Source organism: Salvia splendens, chromosome 7 (genome assembly GCF_004379255.2).
Source record: "Salvia splendens isolate huo1 chromosome 7, SspV2, whole genome shotgun sequence".
Taxonomy (NCBI): domain Eukaryota; kingdom Viridiplantae; phylum Streptophyta; class Magnoliopsida; order Lamiales; family Lamiaceae; genus Salvia; species Salvia splendens.
In genome coordinates this window covers 6,117,199-6,135,164 of record NC_056038.1, presented here as the reverse complement: position 1 = coordinate 6,135,164, position 17,966 = coordinate 6,117,199, and the positions used below count along the sequence as shown (strand labels likewise).

Below are 17,966 nucleotides of genomic sequence, written 5' to 3'. Positions count from 1 at the left end.
AATCCTGCTTACGGACAGAGAAAAGGAGTGAGACAGGACGTATGAGAAAGAAAATTGGCAACGTTAGGAGCGTGATGGATCCCGTTCAACCGAACGCAGCTACTGATCGACGTGCTGGAGGAAGGTGGCGCCGGCTTGGTGCTGGCAGCAGCGACCACGTCTGCACGGCAGCACGATCTGCAACGAGTTTCGGAATCAAGAGCAGCAACAGCTCCTGCTGCGTCGCGGCGGTGGTGTTGTATTTTGCCGGCGGAAATCAGCGAATGAGGAGAGAGACAGGACGGCGAAAGCACCGCGCGGCTGCTCGACGAGTCTCGAACAGCAGCGGCGGCAGGTCGTACGCGCAGACAGCAGCAACAGCCACAGTGGAGGTCGCTGGAGTGGGCAAGGCGCCGGCTGGAGCAACGATTGACGTCGGCGCAGAATTTGTAAAGAATAGTCGAGTTGAGAGAGAAAGAAGACGACGAAGGGGATGAAAAGTGAAAATTGAGAACAGAGGGAGAAAGAGGTGACGTGAAATTGGGGGGGAAGTTTTCAAAATAAGTGGATTATTTTGTAATTGGGCTATTGTACCAAATTTTTATTGGGCCTTGTCTTTAGTTAAAGCTTTGAGGATGGAATGAAACACAAGTTAAAGCTTTAAACGAACGAGGTGGGCTTTCGAACTAAAATTTTACTGTGGGCTTTCTATCCTATATTATTATGTAAGCTTACTTTTAAATTTACGCAATATCTTTCAAGTATGAGTTATGAGCTTAAATTCCAAATATATTGTGTCATGCCGTATTTTATTTTTGAGAATGTGCATATCTGATCGCCCTAGTGGGGAGTGAGTCCCTACTAGAAGTTATGAGTTTAATCGAATTCGGGTTTGTCTAGGGAGTGAGTCCCTATTCAAGCTAGTGTACACAGAGGGGATCGTGCGCTATATTTCGAGTTGGCCGGTCCAGTGATCGAGAATGTGGCCACGTTCTCGTTTCACATATGAGGTTCAGATATGGTACGAGGAGAGAGAAAAATGGGCTGCAGTCATACTTTTGAGCGAAAAAATGTTTTGGTGACTTGGTCTTTTATAAAACCCCGAGTTCACTTTTAAATGCTGACACAATATTTTATGAAAATTATTATGGCATGTGTTCACTGGGTACATCAAGTACTCAGCCCTGCATTTCTTTTAAAAATGTGCAAGCATTTCTTTTAAAAATGTGCAAGCATTTCTTTTAAAAATGTGTAGGTTGAGCGTGACGGATGCGGTGGGTATTGAGCAAGTCCAGTTAAGAAATTTAAGTGTCTAGAATGTGTCATGTCTTCATACGTGGCATATTCCTTCTCTTAAATGCTTCCGCTGAGTAGTTGTCCTTCTTTTGAGATCTTGTATCGCTAAGATAATACTCCCTCCGTCCGCCAATAGAAGTCCCGTTTTTCCATTTCGGGACGTCCGCGATTAGGAGTCCCGGTTCACTTACCATATTTGGAAATTGCAATTTAATACTCCTTACACCCCCAAACCCCAACACCTGTCCCTTTTTTTAATTCTCACTTTCTCCATCCTCTCACCGCTCACTCTCTCAACCCCAACACTCTCTCACTCTCTCCATCTACTCTCCTCGTCGAACCCTAATCGCCGCCTTACCTCTCCTCCTGAAAATCTAATCGTCACTGACTAGATCAGTGAAATGGACTCCGATTCCGAACCATTATCACCAATATCTCTCTCACAGACCCCTAACCCCCTTCCATTTCCGCCTCCTCAAACCCTAATCGGCCCCGCCTCGCCTCCTTCCCAAGAATGGGCGTTCGACCCCTCAGAGGCGTCGATTCCGACCCCTCAGAGGCGTCGATTCCGACCCCAATCGCGACCCACTACTCTCCAATCCCAACATATTCTTGGGAGAACACCGCCTACATGTATGCAACTGTAGTTCCTGAGACTCCGATGGGCGAAGACCTACTCCCTGAAACTCCGGTGTTTGCTTCGCCTGAGTTTGATTGCACCACCACTGTTGTCCCTGAGACGCTGATGGAGGAAGCCCTACTCCCTGAGACTTCAGTCACTGAGTTTGAGTGGGACACTCCTTTTGTCCCTCAAACGCCGCTGGTCAGGCGACCGAGAAAACGGCCGATTGAGGAGGAGGAATGGTACAAGGAAATGTTGGTGATACTCTTGCCAGGCATGAAGGATCTACTCTAAATCTGTGAGTCTTTCTTTCAATTTTCCCTTAGAACCACCCCCTACATTGTTAGGGTTTGGAGGTTCATAGGGTTGGCCATTTATGGGATTCCGAGGGGGTAGGGGATATCTGGCTCTATGATGAACGGTGTAGCCACCCCCAATGTTGGGTTAGGAGGCTGCTCTGTGATGAATTCTTTGTGAGGAGTATTGGTTGTTGGTTTTGTCCCTGCATAGGTTAAAATTTCCCTCTAAAATGTTAAAGAGGGAAACTTGAATTGTTTTTGGTCACCTCTTGTACGTACTGTAATTAATGTATGGAAGGCAGGTTCTTTGCATCAATTAAAAATTGCAATTAATGTTTTATTTATTCCAGTTTGTTTTTATTTAAAATAGGAATACTTAAATCCAATTAAATTTGGATTTAACACACTGAAATTATGAACATTTGTTCATATAGCTCAATTTTTGCATTCAACCAACAATTTAAGTGGGACCCATATTCCACTATCACACTACATTTATTACACACTCAAACTCTTTCTTAAAACCCGCGCCACTTGTGAATGGGACTCCTATTGCCGGACGGAGGGAGTATTTATTTTTGAGTTGTTGATTGTTGAGATACTCTGATTTTATTCGAACTATTCCCATTTGTTTCGAGCTATGGTCGATTTGTGTTAGTTTTCTCTTTCTTCCCCGCTTCTTTAATCCTCCCCTAGTCATGATCAACCGTGTTTTATATCCTTAAAAAATGCGGGCGTGAAAATTAATTCACTTGAATCATTTCGCTGAAGGATTGATATTCATTTCTATGTTCACACAGTGGAGCAAAAAATGGTACTGAGTTTACTTCTTTGCCCATAAAAAATTCTAATCCCTCAAATTGACGTTCCCCAAAATCACTCTCAACTGAACAAACTGGAGCTCTTTCTCTCTCTAAGCTCTCGGCGAAGGAGACAGTAACGTGGGACTGGGCGGCGAGGTTGCAGACCTCGTCGGGGAGGATGGTGTCCAGCCCGCAGCGGACGGAGGGCCGAGAGAGAGAGAATTGGGAAATGACGAGAGATAGATGGAGAGTAACGGCAGTTTAGAAACCGCGACTCCGGTTGCAGCGATAGTCGCCGAAGCGAGAAGTGAGAGAGAAGGAGATGAGAGTGTTGAAGACCATACATACAGTAGTTTAGTGGGCCCCAGTAGATATTAATCATTCAAGAATTCTTTCATGCAAAACCAATTACTCAGAATCGAACACGCCCTTAGGGTACTTACTCACTATAGTGGATGCTGCCCGAAGGCCTCACTATGTATATCGAGAGCCAAGTCCGGACGATCTATCATCCGCTATTGCAGGCGCCCACACGATGTTTTCTAATTCCTTTTTTTTCACATTTTCCATTTTCCACAATTTTGTTTTGTTTTATGGTTTTAAATTTATGTTTTATTTTATTTCAAAATACAAAAAAAAAAAATACAAAATGGTTATCAAAAGATAGGGTGGGTGTATAGCCCAGGCTATTGCAGGACTGGAAGATAAAAATGCTAACGTTGCAGACGAAAATGGAGTTAGGGCAGGTGCATAATTCGCATTATAGTGAGTGGCATTACATAAACATAGTCCAAACTCAAAAGCAGTCTCGAAGCACAAAACAATGTATAGTATGCTTTGGATAAAAATGGATATGAGCAATACAACTTCATTACAAAAAAACATCATTACAACATAATAAGCTTACACATGAAGCATAAAGTGTGCCGTGATATATGTTTGACTCAGATGTTTTTTTACTACAACAAAACAACTCCCGTTTCTACTGACACTCGACTCTTTTTGATGCTCCATTTATTGTTGGTTGCTAATCTCATTCCAGAAGACAAGTGAGTGTGTTAATGGGAACAAGAGCAGCCAGTTTCTTGAGCAGCGGCAGCAGACTTGTGGCTATGTTCCCAGGTATCAACCGGAGCAGCTTTTGTGTGGGGCACATGGCGAGGGTGTTTCTCTCTTTTGTCGCCCCTCACTTGCCTCAGTGCGTGCTTAAGAACAGGCAGTATAGCTCCCATACATTCCGCCACAGCATTGGGATTTCCGGGCATGTTTATGATCTGATGATACACACGAATATCAGAGAACACGGCTGAGTAACTGCAGCTTCGTACAGCAGTGAAAATGCCTATATTAACTAGATGGGATGTAAATCATATTTTCAACTAACCAGTGTTGATCCTCGTATTCCAGCTGCAGAGCGTGATAGAACTGCAAATGGCGTCACCTGCGCACACAAAAATCAGTAACAAGAAATTCATCTTTTCTTTTATTACAATTATGAATTTTTTTAAAAGAGTTTCATTATTTTGTGTTATGAATCGAAATCATATTTATAGGACCTCAACATTGGCTCGTGACCAGTGATTAGATGCAGGAAAGGAAACAACTTTGTATATAGGATGAGGCCAGAAAACACTCAGGAAAATAGAGAAACATTTTTAAATTGAAAGTAGCCAAGATGAAGAAAATTAGAAATTTAGGTACCTTTAGGCTCTCTTGCATCATGACATAAAGTAGACCGGGTGCCTCCTTGTGTATCACTTCTTTGGTAGCTTCGGGAGTTACATCTCTCGGGGTGAATCCAGTACCACCTATTTCATTTTACAAGTCACGTTACTGCAGAAGAGTGGAAAGTAAACTCGAACCAACGGAAGAATAAAGGAACCAGTTATGAATAAGATGTTTTTTCACACACAGAGATCCTATATCAATCTCATCAAAGATGTTAATTGACATGCTCACCAAGTGTAAGAATGAGATCCATCTTATCGATATCACTCCATCTCTCCAATGATTCCTTGATTTTTGGGATTTCATCTGGAACAACTGCTGTAGCAACAACACTTGCCCCGCCTAATTGTTCCGACACTGAATTCACAAAGGATACTGCCCTTGGGCCACTGCAAAGTTATATACATCTTATAAGCCGGAAAATAGGTAATCAAAGCTCGATGTTTATCAGCAATGCGAAGAGATTGTGGAACAAGAGTCCAGTAGAGCACGTTAATACATTGTAATCATACTTGACTGCTCTACTTGTGACCAAGCTTTACTTTTTGATCGAAATGAAGCCCTCACACCTAATTACTACTTATGTTCTACTATAAAAAATTCCATAGTATGTGATTGTTAAGATTGAATGCGAATGAACGAGGAAAATAAAAATAAAAACAATGCCTTTATGAGGCTTGTTTATATTATAGCTACAGTTAAGATCAACTGGGCTGAAAGCCCTAAGTCTCCAAAGCAGTCATATTACCGTGAACACAACCACATAAATGTGATAAAATTCAAACGGGATTATGTTGCATAGTCTTCACAAAATTCCATGTTGATCTCTCACATGGATTAGTATCAGTGCTGCGCTTGTTTTAGCATCAGTATAGTGACCTTTCAGGATTTATGATCCTGAAAGATGTATCAAGATGCAATGTTTTCAATTTTAGATTTTCACCGCCATATGCAACTAAGGATTCTAACTCATTCTAAATTACATTACAAACATCTTATATGTTCTAAGATCTCATTTTATCCTAAATTTAAACAACTTACATTGAAACCAGCAATAAGATATTTAGAGCTCGTACGTACGCTCTTCTACCTGTTATCCCACTCCCCAGTCCCCTCCCCTTGAAGGGAAATCGGATTCCATACCTCAGATAGCAACCATAATCAACATAATATCAATGCAGTATGAGAGCATGACTTATTAGTGAGGCCAGTTACAATAACAAATGTATTAGCAGATAATAAACAATAAACAAATTGAATAAAGTGACAGATTCTCACCTTCTATCTGGCCCCTCCCCAGACGCAACAGTGTCGCTCACAGTGAGAATAGCCACTTTATACTCAGAAGCTTCAGACTTGACATTTACGTGGCTAGGGTTAGTTTGAGGTGATATAGCTTCTGAAGTTAATGATGGCAGACTAGTAGTCTCAGCAAAACCGATTATATCGGAAATAATAATTGCAACCACAGAAGTCCCAGCAGGAATCAGGTTTCCCGTAGGTGGTAGCTCCAACAAGGCATTTGCTGACTTCATACTCAAAAGCCGACTGCTGATCTGGTGGCCTGTGCTCTCAGCGATGAATCTGGAAATCATTTCCACCCCATCAAGGACAACCAGGTTTGATAACTGGAATCTTTTACGAAGCTGTACTAACTTGTGACGCTAAAAAATGCATCATTTTATAACGAGAAGACAGGTGCAAATATGAGATAGAGATTGAGAGAGGGGGAAAATGAGGGAGTGAAAGAAACCCAATATAATGATGCAACAAAGTCTTACCCAGATGTTTTTGTTCCATTATCGAACTCCCACCTAATAGTTGCACGATGGAATTCCCGACGAATGTGATTTGCCTTTATTGAATGCTTTAGACGAGCATGTACTCTGCAAAGCATATGCATGAATAGTAAAAGGTGACGACTTGGAAGGAAGATTGGGAGACAAAATATTAAAATGAAAAGATGGCGGAGAAGTAGAAACACAGAGATATAGAACTTTCATAAACCTAGGAAGGTGAGGTTGGGTCCATCCAGAAAGTTGTCGAATCGCAGGAACCAAAAAGAGATGGAAACAGACCATGCAGCTCACTGGATTTCCAGGTAAACCAAAAGCAAGAATTTTCGTTTGCGACTTCTTATCAGTTGATCCATGAAGGATCTCAGCAAATGTAAGAGGCTTTCCAGGTTTCATGTTAACCTGAATGAAAGGTCATGTCAAAAGAAAACAAACTTCATTTTGAAAGGTAATACATGAAAAAAAAAGATGTTTGTGAATTGAACAGCAGGCAATGACAAGATCAAGATCAGATTCAGCCATCTAAACCATGGATTCACACATGTGTTTCATTTACAGAGAAATCAAACTACGAAGCAGAAAAACGAAACAATTACCTTGTGAAAATATAACTTTCCACTCTTTGCAAGTAGGGGTTTTACAAAATCCCGGTCACCCATTGAAACTCCTCCAGAGGTTATTAGTATATCAATTCCACTAGAGAAAGCTCTATCAAACACCCTCTCGATCTCTTCTTCGTCATCATGAACTATACCAAGATCAAGAACTTCACACTGCTGCTGCTGTACAGCAGCAATAATCATGGCACGGTTGGAGTCTCTAATCTGCAGAAGAGCAGGCATCCAAATAAATCAAGATGCACTATATTGGAAGTAGAAAGTCCTGTCCTGATGTCGTTACATCTCCAAATTTCTTATCCAGTAGATTTACAGCCAAGGAAAAGAAAGTAAAGAAACGAACCAAACAAAACAAAACAAAAACAAAGAGGTGCGTTATAAAAATAAGCCAAACCATAACACTATTAATGACTGATTTTTTCAAATGTCAGAAATAGGAGATGGAAGCCAGTAGAAGAGAGGGAAAGTAAACTATATTTACAAATTACGATGCATGTATTTCAAAAAAAATCAGAAAGTTTTTAAAAAAGCATTTTTAGCATGAGATTACCATCCAGACGCAACAAACTTTTGTTCAGACTTCAGAGCATAGCTCATAAGCATAATGATTTTGATACCATTTGCTGGATGAGGAAGAAGCACACATTATGCTACAAAATTAAAAGATAGAAATCAACAAAATTTCATGTCTGTAAATCTATACCAAAACATGGAGTTCGCAAATAATCCAAAAATCACAAGAGTTTTCCAAGTTTTAATATGGGAAATTTTCCCATGGACAACCTAGATAAAAAATAATTATACTGGTCACCACGATCCTTCCTGTTTAGACAATGTGTATCTGAGATCAACTCAACAGGGCCTACTCAAACTTAAAAAAGACTTATATTCAAGATATTAGTCTTGTAAGGACTAATAGTGTAACTGAAAATTTTCTACTACCTGGCCACGTTTTAGAGATTCAGTCTCAGGCTCAACAAGTTCATCCCCTGTGGAAAGCACAGCAACTTTTGGCATAGGATATACCTGTACATAATATTGTTGTTAAGCTTTTAGCTTGTCATTGTAGGACCAGAACCAGTGAGGCATAGGGGAAGAGAGAACGATACAGAACAAGGAATTAAAAAAATTAATACCTTCACCGAAGTCATGCCCACTGTCACAAGTAGACCAATTTCCGCAGGTCCTAAACGTTCTCCAGATTTCAATACTACATCACCTTTAGCAATATCACAACCCTAGCAACATTTACACAGAACTTAATTGAGACAAACGTGAATGGGAGGACAGTACACAATAGCAGCAATTATTTGCAAATAAAATAGACGCCATCAATGAAGCAGTTGTTTCCGTTCACACTAAGCATATATTCAACCTGAAGGATCATGGTGTAGAAACTGACATGTGAAAACTTAAATAGAGCCTACAGTAAGAAGAAATTACTTTTATATCTTCTTAACCTAAATGGAAAAAATTGGACATTCAGCAAGATTGTATCACTGTGGAATGGAAGAACAATTCTCAGCAGTAATATACAGGTATTTGTGCAATTATAAAGATTGCCAAGCTTTTAACTAGAAATTAGAAAACATGTGAAAGAATTGATCCAAGCATTCAATTACAGATCAGCATATGTTTGCAGGGATTATAACATAACTCTGATTGAGAATATTTTAAATGGAATTACTAATAGGATTTCAAAATAAGGCAATGTCTGGATACCATGAAGCTCCTTCCTTGCAGTTCTAATCTAATCAACACTAATCAACAAATGAACATAACAATATGGAAAGCCTTCATACCACTGGCCTAATATCAAGTCCCTGAGAGACTTGTTTCAACACGCAGATTCGCTTCTGACCTGATGCTGCGCTCTCTACTGGTACAGTGTCCTCTACTTGAATAACAGCATCAGCACCATTAGGTATTGGTCCTGAACTCAGAAAAACCAAAAAGCATAAAAAATCAGTGTCTAATAATTCAGGAAGCACTTCACATTATTAGCAGGCTGAAATTGAACTTTTGGCCTTCTATATTCAGAAGGAATCTAAAAATGAGAATACGGGTTTGTGGTGTTCTTGTGCGTGATTTAACAATATCTGGACCCGCTCAGTTTTACAGTTGTCAAACAAGCTAAATCAAGTTTGATTTTCTGGATAAATGAAACCAGAATTTGGACAAACAGATAGGCAACTGAAGTTCCTCAATTATTGACTAAAAATAGTCAGGTTTATCAGCCTAAGGGATATGACTTCTATCTTGTTGAATTTCAATCCTGGCTCTGGTCTAACTATTTTAAGTAAGTTAAAACAATCACTCTTCTAAAATCTGTTGGATCTTAGCTCATGACGTCTGAAACCTAAAAACTCCCTGAAACTCAGAGAATTGCAACACAGTCTAAAAAATGGTGCACTGTCCATTAACACAAGATGAGGTTAAAGAGGAGAAAGAGTAAAATCTGGACCACCAGGTGACTAACCTCCAGTTGTCACATAAGCAACTGTTCCAGAAGTCACTGTGACATCAATACCATCATCACCCGCTCGTGACTCAGTGATTACCGGATACTCACCAGGACCATCTGAAGCAACCACAGCATACCCATCCTAGAAAACCAAATAACAGAAAATTTGTTTTTTAGAATCTAAAGAAAAGAACTTTGCAAGCTAAAGTGAACCAAGCAAGGCTAGCAAAGCTTGACCATAAAGTAGCACAACCAACTCTTGGCATTAAAATCTAAAAGCACAACAAAAATGTTCATTCTCAAATGCATGAATGAACCCACAAAAAGCAGTACATGTAAGTAACGATTCTCATAGATGCAATCAGATAGTCCCTCCAATAAAAACCTTATAATTTAAAAGAAACAATTTTGACGAACTGATTCTGATATTTCGCAGTAATTAAACAATACTACAACTCAGTGAACCAGTAAAAAGAATCGATTTTTATAATCCGGGATACGATAGAGTGGGGGAGAGACCTTGATAGAGGCGGGGTAAGGGGGGTGTGGGTCGGAAGCAGTGGCGTCTTGGGCCAAGATTTTGCCGAGTGCGTGGTGGATAGGCACCGTGACCGGCGGCGGGCGCTCCGCGACCCTCAGCACTATCTCCGACGCCTCTTCAACGGACAAGATATCTGTGGCTTCCCCCATTTCTTTGCTTTTGCTTGTTTTGTCCTCGTTTCACTGTATTTATCCACTTTCCTCAGTCTACAGTGGTTGAAGGAATATACTCGACTAGACTAATAGAAGAATCAAAGGCCCACTAAATTCCTCATTTGATTTTGGACTTTGCACTGCCTTCACTACCATAGCCATAGGCCATAGTATTAAACTAGTTCTATAAATTAGTTCAAATTTGAATGTTCCTTTTGAAATATTAGTAATTTTTGGTATAGTTCTTACTTTTTAATATATTATATAAAATATAATTATATTGATATTGATATTAAAAATATAAGTATGAATCAATGGATCGTGACAGGTGTCACCATCTTCTTGGATGATAAATAGATGATATAGGAATATCATGTGGTTTCATTAGCTTAGGTGTGAGTAAAAAAAAAGAGAAGAGTGGTATTTATTTTTATTTTAAATTATAAATATGGTGGATGGTTTTAAATTAAAAAAATGGTTGATAAGGGCATCCGCAATGGGCGGACGATGGCACGCCCGATGGCGCGCATCGTTCGCGCCATCCATCGTCCGCACCCATTGCGGGTGCGCGCCATAGGGCGCGGACGATAGTCGCGCCCTATACTTCGGTCGCGGAGGATAGCGCGGACGATGGCACGCGGTTTCATTTTTTTATAAATACCGTTCATTTGTAACATTTCATTTCACTCGATTTCATTTTCGAAACTTACAATTACATAATTACTACGAAATGGATTCAAACCCCAATAGTCCTACGTTTAGCGCAGGGGCGCATTGGCCGGGTACAGAACCCGGCGATTATCGTTCGTTCGACACCAACGCCCATTACGATCCCGATTTCAGTACGGAATCATATGGGTTGTCTGACATGGAGCCGTCTCCGCACCGCCCAACCGCAGCGGCCGATCCCGACCCCGCCGCGACCGCTTCCGCCCCAGCCAGAAAGAAGCGGAACCGGCAGCGGGCGCAGAAGTTGCCGCCTCCCGGTGATTGTGATGAGTACGCCCCCGGCCGTACGAACTACAACGACGACGAAACTCTCACCTTGGCCCGGTGTTGGGTAGATATATCGGAAGATCCGATATTCGCGAACAACCAGCGACAGATCGCGTACTGGGAACGCATCGCGGACCCTCTACAATTCGGTGAAGCCGTCGACCGCGTACAAGCGCAAGCGTGAGCAACTCTGCAAGCACTGGGATCAAGTCAAGAAGCAAGTGAACTTGTACGCGGCGGAGTTCGAGAAGTTCACGCGGTCACAGGGGAGCGGCGAGAGCGCGAGCGACGTGCGCGCTAAAGCGCTGTTGTCGTACCGGTCGATGTACGGTGACTTCAAGCACGAGGCCATCTGAGCGCTCTTGAGGGACAAGCAGAAGTTCCAAGGTGGAATTCTGCACACTGGTGCGCCGAAGAGGACGAAGACCACTGAAGCTGGTGATTACACGAGCAGCGGCAGCGGCAACCACCCTGTTGACCTCAACCGGACGTACGTGGATGAAGGGAGTTCCGGCACACCGGTGTCCTCCCGGCGTCAAGGCTGCGAAGGCCAAGGGGAAGGCGACTGTGACCTCATCGTCGACCGCTGCAACCCAAGCTCCGGTCCCGGTAGAGCTCCCGACCCAGACGGCCACCGCGTTTGAGTCGTTAGCAACAGCGTCGATGGCAAGGACGATGTTGCAGACGCACAGGGCCCTCAAGAAGTGTACCGACCCCGACGAAGCCGAATATCTCCGGGCGTTACTCGATGAGCTGCGTCGGAAGTTGGGAATTGGTCCGACTTAGTTTTTTTTTATTAGTTCAATGATGTAACTTTTTTTTATTAAAACTTCGCCGTTTGTTATTTAGACCGTTTTTTATTTACTCGTTACTTGTTATTTGAAAACAGTTAAATTAATTAAACAAAACAATAAAATGATGATGTGGCGCGCCATAGGGCGCACCTTAGGGCGCCCCACTGCAGGTGGGGAGGTAGGAAGATAAAACTGCTGACGTGGCGCTCCTTAGGGCGCCCGATTGCTAATGCTCTAATGATTATTCACTACCCCATATATTATAGTAGGCATGCACAATGTTCAAAATCGCCGGTTCTGAATTTAAATTAAAAAAATGGTTGATAATGATTATTCACTACCTCATATATTATAGTAGGCATGCACTTCAAAAATCGCTGGTTCCGGTTCGGAACCCCGGAACCGGCGGTTCACGGTTCAACATTTTCATGAACCGGAACCGGCCCGCCAAGGGTTCCGGCGGTCCGGTTCCGGTTCAAAAACCCGCCGGTTCATGGGGCGGTTCAAAACCGCCTGTTTTTTGCCGAAATCGTCGGTTCGGCGGTTCGTAATTTTTTTTTTGTATTTTCTTATTTATTTATGAAATGTGCGTAAATAAAATTCAAAAAAGCACGATGAAAATTACAATTTTATTGAGATTACAAGTTACAACAAATACAAATCACAAAAAACTTGAAGTCTTAAACAAAAAAATTAAATACAACGACGCTACTAGTCTACAACGAAGCTAAACTATACTAATCTAAAGTGACAGTTTGATGAAAAGACAATATTACCCTTTTTTGCGGGAAAATGTAAACCTATTTTATTTACCCTTTTTGTCATTCTTAAAAAAGTCTGACGGCATAGAGCAGTGTGCAATTTTTTGCTTGTGACAGAGAGACCGAGAGAGGGAAACTTAGAGGGAGGGACAAATATTATTTGGCAAAAATAATATTATTTGACAAAAAAAAATTGGTATAATGAAATATAGTAGTAGCTTCTCAAAAAAGATTAAATATTTATATAAATACACCACCATTAATTGTTGAATCAATATTTATGTAGACTGATTTCTGATTTTTTGATTTTGATTGCAGCAGAGCAAAGCTCTTGGAATCCGGCGACAGCTCCGACGATGGATGACGAGCGTGGCAAGACGACGGTTGGCCGAGAGAAAGTGAGGGATCAGGTGCGAGAGAGATAGGGACGAAAGGTGAGAAGATGAAAAAGAAGAGGAAGTAGAGAGAGATGTACTGCACCGGTAGCGGCTACAAACCCACCAAATCCTCCGCAAAACCTTCAATTTCCTCCGTCAAGTCCCTCCTTCGCAGCCTCCCTATCATGGCATCTCTATCCGCCACTTCAAAGATCCGATCTTTACCGGCAGCAAGGCGGCATATGCGTGAAACGAAAGGCAGGGCTGACGGTGGGGCGACGGGCGTGGGCGAGTAAGGAAGGAGGCAGAGCAGCAACGCGGGTGAGGAAGGCGCGGCGGCAAGGAAGAAGGTGCGGTGCTCTGGCCGGGAGCTGATTTCCGCTGCCTATTAGGAAGGAATTAGGGTTTGAGGAATATTAATTCAATGTATATTGTTTGGACTTTAGTTTAATGTTTAATGGGCTTTTAGTGTGTTGTGTTTTGGAGTATAATTTAGAATTCAAATAATGGTATAAAATTATGCACTCAATTTATCGTATTGTACATCTTTTTTAGTTAAATAGAATTTTATTTTGAGTGTTGTCTCTATTATTATATTTTAAGCTAAGTTTTAATTTGGATTTCGAATATATTGGATTTTATATAATATATATTTTTAAATTAAATTTTCTTTCATTAATTAACTAAATTTATAGTATATAGTTAGAATTTAGTTGACTTTGGTTAGCTCATATTTCTATTTTTTAGACTTCACAAAATTTTGAACTGTGTAAATTGAACTTAAATTTAGATAAATCAAATAATAATTTAAAACACCAATAAATAATGATAAAGTGAAATTAAACTAATGTCATTATTAAAAAAGAACAATATTGCATCACATTAAAATTTTTATTAATACGAACACATATTATGTGTTATTTTCTTGGTATTATTAGATAGTACATTTGGTATTACTTTAACTCAAGAGGGAAAATAAAATTTTCAAGTCTTTTTTACTAAGTAATTAAATTTCGTAGTATATAGTGAAAATTGAGTTGACTTTGATTTACAATTACTCATATTTCTCTTTTAGAATCCATAAAGTTCTACTTCCTCCATTCCATAGTAGTAGAATCATTTTTCATTTTGAAACACATTTTCTCACTCTTACTTTTCTTTCTCTCTCACTTTTTTCACACGTCTTTTTCTCAATCTCCATGTTGGAAAAAAATGTCTCCACTACTATGGAGCCGAAGGAGTAGTAATTAAGAATATAAAAGTATCGATGATAATAATATTTCATATTTCGAACTATTGTGAATTTTTTTTAATTAAGAATATAAAATTCTATCGATGATAATAAAACTTAACGAATTGAAATTGAACACATCGTGTAAATATTTTTGAATAAATCAGTGTTTAGTCATGGACAAACTGTATGTTGTTATATCTAGAGTCATGAGTCGTGAAGGTTTGAAGATTTTAGTTTGTGGAGATGAAATTATAGTAGAAGTGATTCTACTGTTAATGTTGTTTACAAATAAGTTTTTCAAAATTTATAAACTACCGGTCTGCTATTGTTTTTATAAGTTTTTTTGTTTGCACTTATGAATGCATATGTTTTGTTGATCGAACGAAATTAAGATCTATTTATATGTTCAAATTATTTGCTTTTTTATCTTTTAGATTTAGTGATACAATTTTCTTTATTTGTATATATTATTCTACTTCATCCACACATCTCCTATTTTGTTCTTATTTCTTTTATTTAATATTACTACACTCATACTATTAGATATTAAAAAGACAATATTACCCTTTTTGGCGGGAAAATGTAAACCTATTTTATTTACCCTTTTTGTCATTCTTAGAAAAGTCTGACGGCATAGAGCAGTGTGCAATTTTTTGCTTGTGACAGAGAGAGACCGAGAGAGGGAAACTTAGAGGGAGGGACAAATATTATTTGACAAAAAAAATTGGTATAATGAAATATAGTAGTAGCTTCTCAAAAAAGATTAAATATTTATATAAATACACCACCATTAATTACTGAATCAATATTTATGTAGACTGATTTCTGATTTTTTTATTTTGATTGCAGCAGAGCAAAGCTCTTGGAATCCGGCGACAGCTCCGACGATGGATGACGAGCGCGGCAAGACGACGGTGGGTTTATAATATTTATTGTTGTTTATAATATTTTGATTGTTTATAATGTTATGAATACTTTTTATAATAGTTTATATTTTTATCTGTAAATATGTTTTTATATTATTTACTCTATATTCTTTATTTTAATATATATTTATCTGTTAATATATTTTTATTATTTGAAAATCTTTTGTCCCGTGCATAGCACGAGTGATAACACTAGTTACAAAAAATATTTGAAGTTCTGAACAATAAATTTATAAGTATATATACTCTTAGTCGGCGAAGGAGATGTTTCTACATAACTAAATTGAGGACACCTTTAGCAATTCAACCTTAAATGTTAAGTTTAGTCTAACAATCAACAATTATAGTAGAATTGTCAAAAGTTTCCCGGATTTAGCCTTATAGAGAAATCTACTTAACCGACTAGGGTAGAATTGTATTTGCATATTTTTAAAGTAGAAACAAATGAAAAAAAAGAAATAAAGGAAAAAGGACTTGAGCTCAACTTAAATTTTAAATTTAAGTTGAGGTGCCTACGTATCCCTAATGCTCATTTGCTTTAGGGAATCAAAGCCCACGTAGTTCTCTTACCTTACTTATCTATTTGGCTTGCTTGGATGGCGGTTGACGGTTGGCCTACGATTCATCCCCGGTGAATTCTTCTTGTGATTCCTCCTGACGATCATCTCAATCATTTTCTTGTTCTTTGACGTCAGCTTTGGCCCAATCATCAAGTAACATCACGGCTTCCATATTTTTCGCGGATAGCTTACTTCTTGATTCATCCAACACACGTGATCCAACACTGAAAGCGGACTCGACGGCGACAGTGGAAGCCGGAACTGAAAAAATCTCATTGGCCATTGACGCAAGTATGGGAAAATCTTTCTCGTATGTTCCCCACCAATCGAGGACGTCGATTTGGGCGGGAGGAGTAGGACCTTCATCACCAAAGGAAAAGAGTGAATCGAAATATAAATCTAACTCACTTACCATACATGAGGTCGACCTTCCGCCAGTGCTGTAGTTGTATAGGTCGGCTAATTGGGATTGCGCGTCGGGATCATGATAATCAGTTTGAAATGCGAAGCCAAAATTATGTTGTTGAGGAGGGGTAGGTCCTCTAACTTGGTGGGTATTGTTATACTTGGTTTCATATTCGGTGTAGAGAGCACGCAAGTTAAACTCGAAGGCTTGTTGGACAATTGACCAGTCCGAGAGGTTTATTTGAAATGTTTTGGTTAGGTTCACTCCATATTGGTTATTGGTATCCGCTTGCAATGCTTAAAGTGGATCAAGATCAATAGAACTCAAATTATTATAATAAAAATCTAAAATCCTGGAGGTACCGGCTAATTTCCATTTTGGATCAAAGACCTTTGCAATCAAAAATACCGTTGGAATCTTACTGAAATACTTAAGTCATTTTTCAATCATATAATATAAAACACACATCAATTCACGAGAAGAGGAAGCATTTTTCATCGCAGTTTTAAAACCAAGTGATATTTACATGCAATGCTTTAAAACACGAACAACAATGCAACAATAAACACCCGATAATTCAACAGTCGCATTTTTGAAATATTTGAACAATTTAAATAAACTCACGCTATGACCCCAACAAGTATGCGACAGATATAAATCAGAAACGGGATAGGTTCTAAAAAAATAACACAAATAATCTTTATGCGTCAAAGTAGAATTCAGACAATCATATGTCGAATTTCATCCATGAGACACATCTATGGTAAAATTCGTATATCTTACCTTCTTTTGATGGCAATACTTCTTCCAAGCTTTGCCAATAGGCGGTTTTTGATGGATTAATCTAACTGCAGTTCTAATAGGACTAACATGCTTTTGTCATAATTCAAAATATGACATATGCATCTTTGATGAAAATACTTACCACCAATAACCGGAGCACAAGCCGCAATCAAGTCATTAATACTTGCAGTGTTAGCAGTTGCATTATCAAAACCAACAGAAAATATCTTATTGCATAATTGAAATTCATTCAAAACTTGAATAATTAAAGAAGCAATTTCGGGTGCAGTGTGTGGTGTCTCAAATTCTCTAAAACCAATCAAACGCTTGTTCAAAGTCCAACTATTGTCCAAAAAGTGAACCGTAATGCCCATGTATGAATGTATATTAAAACAATCAGTCCATACATCTGAGCAAATGTTCACTTTGTGTCCCAAGTTGAGTAAATAACGTGATAATTCAACTTTTTTCTCCAAACATTGTCGAACGGTAGATCGTTGAACGGTCATTCGACCTACTCTTTTGACAGCTACATTCAAACCACTTTGCATAGTAACCTCAATTTTTTTGTCATCATAAACATTAAAAGGAAAATGCTTCATTGCAGCCCATATAGTCATAACGCAGCAAAATTTCTAGGATCATATTTAAAAAGAGGCGTACCTGACGAACCTGAGCAACCGGGTTGGAAGTTTAGTTGGGTTTGGGTAGAGGCAGTGCCACATTCTACCGGATGCGTTGTCACCAAATGACGACGGAGGGTGCCACATCCCCCACCACTCGCAAATTTATAGACTTTATCACAATAGTTACAATATACATGAAACGCCAA

At 39.4% G+C, this 17,966-nt stretch overlaps 1 protein-coding gene across 1 annotated transcript; it reads right to left on the bottom strand.

The window, feature by feature from the left end:
* Nucleotides 1-3,810: 3,810 nt before the first annotated feature.
* On the bottom strand, nucleotides 3,811-10,359 carry LOC121810299 (molybdopterin biosynthesis protein CNX1-like). Its single transcript, XM_042211096.1, has 13 exons — nucleotides 10,124-10,359; nucleotides 9,620-9,746; nucleotides 8,943-9,073; nucleotides 8,277-8,378; nucleotides 8,083-8,166; nucleotides 7,120-7,347; nucleotides 6,735-6,925; nucleotides 6,509-6,613; nucleotides 6,006-6,311; nucleotides 4,959-5,116; nucleotides 4,701-4,807; nucleotides 4,384-4,440; nucleotides 3,811-4,273 (listed from the first exon to the last, which is right to left on the bottom strand). The coding sequence occupies exons 1-13, from the start codon at nucleotides 10,292-10,294 to the stop codon at nucleotides 4,058-4,060; spliced, it is 1,983 nt and encodes a 660-aa protein (XP_042067030.1). The 5' UTR covers nucleotides 10,295-10,359; the 3' UTR covers nucleotides 3,811-4,057.
* Nucleotides 10,360-17,966: the final 7,607 nt, after the last annotated feature.